The 13480-nt window shown below is 40.0% G+C and overlaps 1 protein-coding gene across 1 annotated transcript in view; it reads left to right on the forward strand.

Moving 5' to 3' along the window:
- The first annotated feature begins 3714 nt into the window (after positions 1-3714).
- Positions 3715-13480, forward strand: part of LOC114359654 (thrombospondin type-1 domain-containing protein 4-like) — a 92211-nt gene continuing 82445 nt past the window's right edge. The window contains exon 1 of the mRNA XM_028314126.1: positions 3715-3838. Coding sequence (XP_028169927.1) covers positions 3735-3838 — 104 coding nt within the window. The 5' untranslated portion in view covers positions 3715-3734. The remainder of the gene's footprint in view (positions 3839-13480) is intronic.

Below are 13480 nucleotides of genomic sequence, written 5' to 3' on the forward strand. Positions count from 1 at the left end.
CTCATCTTGATACAAGGGCACTTGCCAAAAGTTAAAAAGCTTATTTTTTACTTTATCTTGTGATTCACCAAAAACTCTTGATAATCTTCGGACTACTTGTGGTATAAATTCGTAATAATGCTTTATTTACTGTGTTACTCTTGCTATCTATGTGCTATCTACAAAACCTATTTCCTCAATCATAACTGTAAAGCACATTATTCCTTGGTTTAAATTAAATTGTATTGGGCTCGTCTAGACAACGGCCTGCGCGCACAATGCCCTGTCACAAGCAGTTCCAGCCGTGAATGGGTGTAATGATATTTACGGTGACAGCCCGCAGTCCAATCACAATTTATACAAACCGCCTTTGTGAGGCTCGGATGCGCGGGAGCGTGTGCAATGTCAAAAATACATCGTTATTTACGAGTAAATAACAACTGACCTTACGAAATAAAAATTACATGAGACCCAAAACATAATACAAAAAAGTTTTGTAAAAGGAGAATTTTTCGGCAATATCGCCCTTGTAGCATTAGTATTTATGCTGTGCCATAACATTTATATGCACTTGAAGATGGACGTCATTGCTGAAAACCTGAAAGAATCGACAAAATATTAACGGGTTAATTGGAAGGATCTGGTGGGAACTTTTTATTGCCGTGGGCCACGGGTACATTAGGTGTATTAAAATTTTCAAAATGTATCTTTTTTTTTACAAATTGAGACTAGGGGTCATGTTAACACAGAAGGCTAAGGCTAATACTTGCACATCCTTAAATTATCATGAAAAATATGATTCAGGAAGGACTCCATCAAATTAATGCTTTTACAGATTTATGTAGAGTTCATTTAACATTTTAAATGACATTGGGAACTTTTTGCCCCACTTTTCGAAAAGTAGCGGACACAAACGAAACCTATCACAGATGATACATACTAATATCCAATGAATTTCCGTGCATTTTTTTTTTCTCTCTTATATGGGAATATTGAGAAAATGAAGTTTTAATATTTTATTTTCTTTTACATTTAGGTAACATTTTTGACGACCTCCGTGGCGGAGAGGCGCACACACCCGTTTTCAAGGTGTGCCGGGCCAATCCTGAGGTCCCGGGTTCGATTCCCGGCCGGGACAATATAGAAAACGATCTTTTCACATTGTCTCTGGTTTGGGTGTGTTGTGGTTCGTCGTTCCCGATTTCCATAACACAAATGCCTTAGCTACTTATTTTGGGTTGGAGTAATATATGAGATGTTGTCTAATATTAATTTAAGTATTTATAATATTTTATTTATTTATATTATTTTATTTATATTTTTTATTTATTTATATTATTTTATTTACTTTTATTGGTTACTCTGCAATGCCAAACAACATAACATGTAAAAATATCAAATCATTTTAGGCTAGTGCGAGCGAACGCCACGATGTACGCTTGGAGCGCGTGGGGCGCCTGGAGCGCGTGCTCGCGCACGTGCGGCGGCGGCGTCTCCGTGCAGGAGCGCCAGTGCCTGCCCAGAGCGCCTGCCAGGTTGGTAACCTATATGAGTCTACAAAGATGTAAGCATAAAGAGCTAGGGCCATCTTAGTAGCAGAGGCGAGTACGTGTAGCTACACTAGGTTTGACTCAGAGTGCCTGTAACTTAATCGGGAAGGTGCTAGTGCGAGCGAACGCCACGATGTACGCTTGGAGCGCGTGGGGTGCCTGGAGCGCGTGCTCGCGTACTTGCGGCGGCGGCGTCTCCGTGCAAGAGCGCCAGTGCCTGCCCAGAGCGCCTGCCAGGTGGGTCACATAAAATACACAAAAATACACATGGTGTAGTCATAGAAAGGGCCATCTTAGTAGCAGAGGTGAGTACGTGTAGCGACACTAGGTTTGACTCAGAGTGCCTGTAAGGTATACATACCTAACGAGCAGTTGCTAGTGTGAGCGAACGCCACGATGTACGCTTGGAGCGCGTGGGGCGCCTGTGCCTGCGCCCTGCCCAGATCGCCTGCCAGGTGGGTCACTTATAATGTATGATGTAGCATACGAGCGAGGGCCGATCTAAAGCTAGACGTTAGCTAAACTTACGTAGTTACACAAAGACGCTAGCACGAGCGAACGCCACGATATACGCTTGGAGCGCGTGGGGCGCCTGGAGCGCGTGCTCGCGCACGTGCGGCGGCGGCGTCTCCGTGCAGAAGCGCCAGTGCCTGCCCAGAGCGCCTGCCAGGTGGGTAACCTATATGAGTCTACAAAGATGTAAGCATAGAGAGCTAGGGCCATCTTAGTAGCAGAGGCGAGTACGTGTAGCGACACTAGGTTTGACTCAGAGTGCCTGTAACTTAATCGGGAAGGTGCTAGTGCGAGCGAACGCCACGATGTACCCTTGGAGCGCGTGGGGCGCCTGGAGCGCGTGCTCGCGCACGTGCGGCGGCGGCGTCTCCGTTCAGGAGCGCCAGTGCCTGCCCAGAGCGCCTGCCAGGTGGGTCACTAATATACAGATGTAGACTTAGAGAGCGAAGGCCTTCTAAAGCTAGTACCGGGGTAATGTAGGGACATTAGAAACGCTAGACAGTTACATAACGACGCTAGTGTGTGCGAACGCCACGATCTACATCAGGCATTTGAGCCCGTGCTCGTGGACGTACAGTGATTGCCTAAAGCGCCTGCCAGGTGGGTCACTTAATATACAGATGTAGGCATAGAGGGCGAGGGCCATCTAAAGCTAGTAGCGGGGGTTTGTAGGTACATTAGAGACGCTAGACAGTTACACAACGACGCTAGCGTGAGCGAACGCCACGGTCTACGCTTGGAGCGCGTGGGGCGTCTCCGTTCAGGAGTGCCAGTGCCTGCCCAGAGCGCCTGCCAGGTGGGTCACCTAATAAACAGATGTAGGCATAGAGGGCAAGGGCCATCTAAAGCTAGTAGCGGGGATGTAGGTACATTAGCAGCGCTAGACAGATACACAACGACGCTAGAGTGAGCAAACGCCACGATCTACATCAGGCATTTGAGCCCGTGCTCGTGGACGTACAGTGATTGCCCAGAGCGCCTGCCAGGTGGGTCACCTAATAAACAGATGTAGGCATAGAGGGCAAGGGCCATCTAAAGCTAGTAGCGGGGATGTAGGTACATTAGCAGCGCTAGACAGATACACAACGACGCTAGAGTGAGCGAACGCCACGATCTACATCAGACATTTGAGCTCATGCTCGTGGACGTGCAGTGATTGCCCAGAGCACCCGCCAGGTGGGTCACTTAATATACAAAGGTAGGCATAGAGGGCGAGGGCCATCTAAAGCTAGTAGCGGGGGTTTGTAGGTACATTAGAGACGCTAGACAGTTACACAACGACGCTAGAGTGAGCGAACGCCACGATCTACATCAGGCATTTGAGCCCGTGCTCGTGGACGTACAGTGATTGCCTAAACCGCCTGCCAGGTGGGTCACTTAATATACAGATGTAGGCTTAGAGAGCGAAGGCCTTCTAAAGCTAGTACCGGGATAATGTAGGGACATTAGAAACGCTATAAAGTTACATAACGGCGCTAGCGCGAGCGAACGCCACGGTCTACGCTTGGAGCGCGTGGGGCGTCTCCGTTCAGGAGCGCCAGTGCCTGCCCAGAGCGCCTGCCAGGTGGGTCACTTAATATACAGATGTAGGCATAGAGGGCGAGGGCCATCTAAAGCTAGTAGCGGAGGTTTGTAGGTACATTAGAGACGCTAAACAGTTACACAACGACGCTCGCGCGAGCGAACGCCACGATGTACGCTTGGAGCGCGTGGGGCGCCTGGAGCGCGTGCTCGCGCACGTGCGGCGGCGGCGTCTCCGTGCAGGAGCGCCAGTGCCTGCCCAGAGCGCCTGCCAGGTGGGTAACCTATATGAGCCTACAAAGATGTAAGCATAAAGCGCGAGCTAAAGATACTGACTCTAGTAACGGGGGTGAGCACGAGTGGGAGCGCTACAGCTTATAGAGTGCCTGCCAAGTGGTTCACTTATTATACGTTTATTGTAGCATACCTACAGAACGACGGCCTTCTTAAGCTAGTAGCGGCGTAATGTAGGTACATTAAAAACGCTAGACAGTTACACAACAACGCTAGCGCGAGCAACGCCACGATGTACGCTTGGAGCGCGTGGGACGGCTGGAGCTCATCTTGATACAAGGGCACTTGCCAAAAGTTAAAAAGCTTATTTTTTACTTTATCTTGTGATTCACCAAAAACTCTTGATAATCTTCGGACTACTTGTGGTATAAATTCGTAATAATGCTTTATTTACTGTGTTACTCTTGCCATCTATGTGCTATCTACAAAACCTATTTCCTCCATCATAACTGTAAAGCACATTATTCCTTGGTTTAAATTAAATTGTATTGGGCTCGTCTAGACAACGGCCTGCGCGCACAATGCCCTGTCACAAGCAGTTCCAGCCGTGAATGGGTGTAATGATATTTACGGTGACAGCCCGCAGTCCAATCACAATTTATACAAACCGCCTTTGTGAGGCTCGGATGCGCGGGAGCGTGTGCAATGTCAAAAATACATCGTTATTTACGAGTAATTAACAACTGACCTTACGAAATAAAAATTACATGAGACCCAAAACATAATACAAAAAAGTTTTGTAAAAGCAGAATTTTTCAGCAATATTGCCCTTAAGTAGCATTACTATTTATGATGTGCCATAACATTTATATGCACTTGAAGATGGACGTCATTGCTGAAAACCTGAAAAAATCGACAAAATATTGACGGGTTAATTGTAAGCCGTGGGAACTTTTTCCCAGCCGTGGGCCAACCACATTAGATGTATTAAAAATTGTGCAATGTATCTTTTTTTACATTTTTTACAAATTGAGACTAGGGGTCATGTTAAAATTAACACAGGAAGGTTAATTAAACCTACACAAACACATCCTTGTTATGAAAATTATGATTCACGTCACGAATGAAAACTCCTTAAACTTGCTATTACAGATTTATTTATAGTTCATTAAATTAGAACATTACAAATTGACTAACTCTATCAGTGTAAGAATAGCCAGTGGCGGCGTAAGGCGTAGGCGACGTGGGCCACCGCCTACGGCCTCGCGGAACAAGGGGCCTCGCGCATCAAAAATTTTGCTCACATGTCAAATTCAACTTTTAAATAGGTACTATTAATTAATACTAGCTTTTGCCCGCGGTTTCACCCGCGTGAAATTTAGTAGTATGTCACAGATCGTCATAAATTATAGCCTATATGTTAATCTGGGTTATAAACCGTAATACTGTAAAGTTTCAACAAAATCCGTTCAGTAGTTTTTGCGTGAAAAAGTAACAAACATCCAGACATCATGACATCCAAACTTTCGCATTTATAATATTAGTAGGATAAATTATTGATAGCTAAACAATGTAGTTAATTTTTTTTTCCAAACAAATTCAGCCATAATCAGACACAAAATTAAGCAACAACACGGTTTTAAGTGACAAACATTATTTTTTGGCGCAAAATTCCTTTAAAAATAATCACTGAATCAAGAAATCATAAACTGTCAATGTATAGACCATTGACCCGTTTTTTTTTATTATTTCATAAAATCCGTCTTCAGGTCGCCACAGAACAAGGCCTCGCGAAATCTGTCTTGCCCACATCAAATTTAGGTCTTGCCCCGCCACTGAGAATAGCCTTCTTGTAGTTCCACAAAAAGCTCACACCAGACGATGAAGGACCGTAAATCAAAGTTTAGAGACAACTTTAAAATACATAAAACGCAAAGCCCTTTCCATGTACCTATACAATATGAAAATACCATAGAGTATAAAGATCGTTTATCGTCTTTTGTCCTTGGTTCGAACCATAGACTGTTTAAACACGTTGTAAATCTCCGTGACGTTTCCACCGGGATGGTGTCGCTACTGTCTTTGAAGGTCGTATATTACGCGTGTATGTCACTGCGCAGGACAGATGCATACACAGAAGGGATAAAATGACCACAAATGGTTAGGGCTTGCAGAAGACTGCGTTTTTCAAAATTTGAGCAGTTGGTTAGAAATACTAAATACCTAAATAACCACTGTAGTGGATAGTTATGTATTTGAAATGGATAAAATAATACTTGCACCCAACTTTATCAATAAAGTTATTTAATTTTTAGCGTTAAGAGTCGCATCTCAAACTAATTTGAAAATTATAAACAACTTCAAAAAATCCAATTGCCTAAAGAGGGAATTCCCGGCAGTTCGATTTTTTCAAGTTATTTATAAAAGTTATTTTACATTCTTACAATTATTTTGCTTCATAATGTTACAAGCCAGCTTTACACCAGACTGATCGATCAGGTGGTCTCAAGAACAATTTTATTGAAAGAAAAAGGGGTTAATTTCAATCAATCGTTACCAAGTGTGGTAAAGTTCATATTAATTCAGCTTGCATTGATACTTCTTATGATGATTATGATAATAAAGAAGACATAAAAAATAGCGTTTTCAGGTATTTTATATGCCAAGTTTATACACTGTTAAAATCTAAGATTAATGATTATGTCTCTATACATAATAAACCGTAAACCACATTCCTTTACTATAAACAAATAAGATCAAAATAAAATAAAAAATAACAACTATCCTCTCTTAAACCGATAAAATTAAAACCCTCCTCATTATTCCACTTTCTTAAATTCATTTAAAAACCGTATTCGTGTCTGACACGGAAAAACAAACAAACACAATGAAGAAGATAAACGATACACCCCATTGTTCGTGGTTATTGTCTTAATTATTTCATTATGGGATCGTACCAGCTATTAAGATTGGGCCCCGTGTCCAGCGATACAGTTATCTAAAACTTTAACGCTCGTATTCCCAAACATTACTATGAGGTCTCACAGTGCGCGCAGAGTAAATACAAATGAGTAGGTCATCTTCATAGAAACGCACTGAGCGCGGTTTGTATGTGTGAGCGCGCGCCAATACGTATACGGCGCGCACGCATACACTGACAAAATTCGGGGCAACTCGCCTCTAATCCACGCTACATTTTGTCAGTGTGTGCGTGCGCGCCGCATACGTGTTGGCGCGCTCACATACAAATCGCGCTCGGGCGTTTCTATGAAGATGACCTACTCATTTGTATTTACTCTGGTGCGCGTGAACGCACAGGGTGACACATGAACCAATCACAGAGCTGTATTCAACGCTGTGCGTTCGATTTGCTGCTTCACTTATGCAAGCGTTTGTGAATACGGGCGTTAGTTGTTTCATTATGGGATCGTACCAGCTATTAAGATTGGGGCCCGTGTCCTGCGATACAGTTATCTAAAACTTTTAGTTTGAGAAATAAATATGTCAGATTGGAGTTCAATGCCTCCTTTAAGGGCTGCCAAATGTTAGATTTTTATTTGACTCTACATTATCTTGACCGAGCTCAAAAAGGACGAAGTTGCAAAACAGTATTTTTTTTTTACATATTATATGAGTACTTAAATGAGTAAATGAGGCATTATTTTTGTTCACTAACCTATTTTATCGTCAATTTTAATTTCAATCAGATACTTTTACTACCTTCACTTTAATTTTAAAAATAAAATTGTTTACAAAAACTAGACTTAAATTAATGAGTCAATTTTCTCATAATATTACTTATTAGAAAATACCTAAAAGGTTTCAATTTTGGTAACATTGTGTATAATCATTTGACTCTACGCTTTTAATAAACATAACAAGTAAATAAATACACCTAGATATTTCACATTGCGCCATCCAGTCCCACACTAAGCAAAGCTTGTACCAGACAAAAGATGTGCCAGCCCTACCCGCTCGGACGCAGCGAAGGCGCAGGCACACTATTGATCATAGATCACAATGATATCTAATGATACGGCGCGTGATCGATAAAGGGACGCTGCCCACCGCGGGAGACCCTTCCACACCGCTGGTGCGGCCACGACCGGAGTAGGGTTGGCAAAACTGTGTTCAATTTATTTAAATAAATAAATAATTTATTCGCAGAAAGATTTACAACAACTTAACATCACTGGTAGTTCCAAAACTAAGTGATCCTGTCTCTTGGGAACTGGAGTTGATCGTTTACTGTGTTTTACGGTTGTACGATTACTTTACACTGCACAGATACTGGCAAGAGTGAATTTATTAGTAGTAAGGTTTTTGAAGCACTTTATTGACTTTTCGCAAATGTAGACAGGATGCGTAAAATTTATATTATTTATACTATTAATTTTATATTTTAAAGTAGATTGTAGACTCCAAACATTTATGTTGGTACTTTGGTATTGATAGATGAAAACTTTAGACTCCACATTGTAGAGCGTTGGACCACTACGTATAGGTAGGTTCACACCATCCTGTATTTAAATAAATCTAAAAAATTAAACGGCAAACACAAATTACAGTTAATTCAACATATTGCTAAGAATAATATTAAAACATAATTAATCATGTACCATTCATTGAATGAAATAGATCATGAATTATATTGTCGTCGAAAAAATATTTGTCACCGCTTCCAAGTTGACAACCCTATAGTTTTTTTTTACTCTATAGAGTTATAGCAGCGCCTTCTGGACTTCCTATAATGCGCCGACTAATTGAGATAACTTTTTAATTTATACGTTTCCTTCCCTTTTCACGTCATTAATCTCCCTTTGGTTTTTCTGAATCGGTTCTTTGATAAATATTTTCGTCCGATAAATCATGTGTGCTGTGTTTTTTTTGTGTAAGTACTTTGTTTTTTATTTTGTTTGGCTTTTTAACAATGGGTACTTAGTTACATAGGTAGGTACTTTTTTTAAATAATCCTCGTGCCTTATGGTGAGCTAAATATGCCTGTTTTACGAGTAGATTCACCATAAAATAGTCGAGTGGCGGCGGGATTCGAACCCGCGTTCCTCGGATCACGAGTCGGCCAGTCCGACCTCTTCACTATTCGGCTATTGTGGCTTTTATTTCATTCAATTTAATTGTTTCAGTCTTCATATTTAGTTTCTATCCTAAGCAAAGCGAGGCAGTGAAAATTACTTTGATGGAATGAAGGTATGAGTTACATTTTTCAACGGCCGAAGTTTTGAACGAAAGCTCCAAATTGCCTGAAATCAAGTGATACCTATTATGTTCCTAGTTCCTAGGATGTTTTTCTAAAAATATTTATGTACAACAACCCTACCCCTTTTGTTCTATCTATAAACCCCATCCAGTTTAAACAATCTATATCAATAACTCCTAGTGTCAGCACATGATAGTGTGGTGCATAACTTTCAGGATAGAGTCCACACTGGCCTGAACAATCGCCATTATGATACATAATGTATCATTTTAATAGTCCACGATTCTGCCATCAGATATCACAGCGCGATGTAATGTATACTATTCATTTTATACGCGGTACCGCTAGAGTAAGTCACAGCTTAAAATAATAAGCAAAACATTGAGTGAAACTAATTTTCAGCTAACTTGAATGATCACTTTGATTTGGAGACTACGTATAGTAAAAATAGTGGAAATTTTATTTTGTTTTCCCAGATTTTTCATTGCATGAATAATTTTTACGGCTTAAGCCGCCACCCTGAACAAAAATAGGTTCTGTGAGTCTAGACAAAGTGCAAATTATAATCGCAAACCAGTCGAAAGGTGGTCGAAAAGCCCATTTTTTGTATGGAGTTTTGACGGATTCGATTTTCGATTCGATCAAAAAGTGCGTTTTGTCTAGGGGGGCTGTTTTTCAATTCCCTACAGACCGCATGCTTAGTTAGCTAGTTCAGTGTTTTTTTTTAAATTCATCCAAACATAATACATAATTTGTACCATACAATTTTTGTACTGTTAGTTTGTGCTAACTTGTCCTTTACCTACAGTCTTTTTGACATGTATAAGTACATACTTTGGATACATTCGTTTGATTAAACTGGCTGTTTTATTTACACTTCGATCACAGTTAGGGTGCGCGATTTTAATAAATTATTCTTCGTTGTATCATAAATTCGTAACGTTGGACTAAAATAACTTGAATAAGTTGCAACCGTTCTGAGGCAATGAAGGAAATCTTATAATGAATTGAGCTCATTTATTATGATATCGCTGTTTAATATTGCTTTATAAGAATAATTTTGCAAATATAAGAAGATAAGTTTCCGTCTAAGTAAGATATTACGTTATTGAATAATTTTGTTAGCTTTCCTCTTTTTGGCGGACAAAAAAAAACAGAAGAAAGATGGAACCTGTACTTTTTTAAATGTCACAAACATGGATGTGGACATCGGTGGAGCGGTTGTTGTGAAAATTCTTCGGGTAGGCAGAGGCTTTTGTCCAGCAGTGGACGTCTTTTGGTTGAAAATAACAAAGGAATGATACACCTTTACATTGACAATCATTGGCGACACTTGTCTATATTTCTCAATAGCCGCTAGTTTGAAAGCCCATAACATCTAAATATCTATTTCTTATTCAAACATTTTCAATATTGTGAAATTGTGATGCTATAAAGACGTCATCGATTTCACGCACTTGTCGCCAATGCCAGTCATCTTTTATAAAAGATTTTCCCAATTCGATTCATAGAATGTCTGCATTATTGCATGATGTTTGATGACAGCAAACTTTGGCATCGTAAATAAATGCAATATAGTCATACAGTTTTACAATAGGTACTACTACTTTAAGATAAACATCACGATGACAATGTATGGTTTGGGTCTGCCATTTTCAGAACTACCTACAGTTCTCTATTTTCTTAGGCACCAATTTTTTTCAACATTAGTTTACACAGTTCTCTTGGTCCTTCACGGCTTCGTCACTAGAGGCGTGACGTGAGACAGAAGTTTTATTGGAACAACGTGGCAAGAAGCACCACTTTAAAGAAAGAAAGAAAGAAAGAAAGAAAGAAAAACATTTATTTGGTTCCAACTTAAAATATAGCACACAAAATCAGATAACAAAAAAAACAGATAACAGATACAAGTTAGAACCAAAACTGGCCACCGCTCAGCATGTGTCATGCTCTGGAGTGGTGTGCAACTTTAAATAAGTTTTGCATAACTTGGAGTACTCCATCTTTGTTTTCTATACTTCGTCATCAAGAAAGGCCTAATGGGATGGGACATGTTGAGATTTAATACTGAAAATAGTGGTGGTACTTCTTAAGGAGTTTTGGACTTGATTTTCCGGAGCGCTCGCGCTTCTCATGGATTTTTATGTGCTCCCAAAGTGCTCCTTCTCCACATTCCTCCACTATGCTCACGCTGACTGTGCGTTTTATCGTTCACACAAGCCCAAAAACCGAGGAGCGTGTAAACAGAGCGATAACAATCGACTATTAGCGAAAGGGCTCGAATTATGTGCGTCAATCAAAACGCTGTCCGAAATCGCTTGTAACAGCCGAGATTGCTCCGAGTGGTTAGGGTTCAGTGAAAAGGTCCCTAGAAGTAGAATTATCTCAGCATCTCACAAAGACAAAAAAATTTAGGTAGGTACCTACATCCGGACAGTTATTTTTATTGAAAACCAATATTATTGAAAACCAATAATCATCATCATCACTGATGATGCCACTGATGAAGATGCAGAAGGACGATTTTTCTTTAATTTACCAAATTCAAAAGGGAGGATTTGGCTTACATACTACCTAGACGGGTCGAGGAACACTGATGTTCTTTTTTTTACGTGACAGGAGGCAAACGAGCAGACGGATCACCTGAAGGTAAGTGATTACCGAACGTACTGTTGTAGACTGCCAACCATCTAAGTGATGGGGATGGATGGATTTCTTTCTTAGTCGCCTTTTGCGACATACAGGAGAAGAGGGGGAGTATTAGTGTCTACGCTACCAAAATTTACGCATTAACCAAAATTATCTACAAATAAGCATTTATTACTTGTTTGTCACTACCCGACTGCGCCAGAAGAAGGGGTATGTTTTTCGAGTGTATGTGTGTATGTATATTTCTTTGGCACGGCCTACAGCCTAAACGGCTTGACCGATTTTAACGTGGGAGGTGTCGTTAGATTCGACTTAACCGTGACTGGTTATATTAAAATTTAAAAAAATGGCGGATTTTAGGCGCCAATATGTCTTCCAAAAATTTTTTTTTTCTCAAAACCTATCGAGTGTGGTATCAAAATAAAGGGCTTTTTAAGTAGCTTACCAACATGTATGTTATTTAACTAAAAAAACAAAATATATTATTGAATAAACAAAAAACCCAACTGCGTAAAAATGAACTAACAAGATAAAAACAAATGCAGTCGGAGGCATCAAATACATATCACCAACAAAAGAATTAGTAATTGATGCCTCCGACTGCATTGCATTATTTTGTGAACTCTAAGGCTTGTTTTTAGTTGGGTTTTTTGTTTATTCAATAATAACTTTATAAAATGCATTAATTTAAGTACTCTTGGTCATTATATAACACTACGTACTTACATCCACTTACCATACCTTCGTATACGGAACTCTTTACCAAATATTCGGCATAATTTTCACAGCGTCTTCAATATTGACTTAATTTGGCATGTTCCACGGGGAAAGGGCATCCGAGGTCATTCAGATGTATTTAGGGCGCTTAGATCTTTAGCCTTTGACTCTTATCGTGTAGTAATTAGGGATCTTAAAGATTTAACTGTAAGCTATAAATTACTTTGATATACAGATCACTAAGTGCAATTTATTTACACTTGTAACTTCACATGTTCGTAGTCCCTTTGGGCACATTCTATACTATATAATGCAAATAACATTTCTGTTCGTCTTTTCAATATTTTCCCACACGTACCTAACCTGTGATTTTTTTGGATAATTTTTTGATTAGTGATTTAGTTTTCATTTCTGGGATTACAATCCCTGAAATGGAGATTCATAATGCTTTGGTATGAAATTAAAGTTTTATTGGTCGTGGGACGCGTAATAAGGGAAATATACTGTGATAGTTTGATATTAACTTTCATACAAACTCGAGTAGAAGTTAGTTAACAATAAAAGATTCAATCTAGAAATGAAAGGATATAATATCAGCTGGATACTTTGATCTGTCAGTTATAATTTAGTAAGGAACTCATTCATTATTTAATAATAAAAATAACCTTATTGAAAATTACACTCTATTAAAATAATTTAATAAGCCAGTTATCCGTAGAATTACTATCCAATTTGTTTTTAGAGCTGTTTTATGCGCGTATCCGCCTATTACCTAGTCATTTTACGATACGGCCCTATTACGTGTGGGTTATAGCGATTATTCTATAGCAATTGCTATTAAACGTGCCGTTTCTTATCCAACAACATAAAGGTTGATACACACATTATGTATCAACCCGGAAAGGGATCGAAACCGTATCAACTCGAGGCGGTTAGTATTCCTTGTATGAAACTCCATTATCCGCACCGCAACGTACGACCTTGCCTCGCGGTTGATAGTGCGCGAAAGGTGATGACAGTTCGCGAAAGGTGATGACAGCTTGCGAAAGGTGATGACAGCTTGCGAAAGGCGATGACAGTTCGCGAAAGGTGATGACAG

Source organism: Ostrinia furnacalis, unplaced genomic scaffold, assembly GCF_004193835.3.
Source record: "Ostrinia furnacalis isolate ACB-3 unplaced genomic scaffold, ASM419383v2 OfSCF4536, whole genome shotgun sequence".
Taxonomy (NCBI): Eukaryota; Metazoa; Arthropoda; class Insecta; order Lepidoptera; family Crambidae; genus Ostrinia; species Ostrinia furnacalis.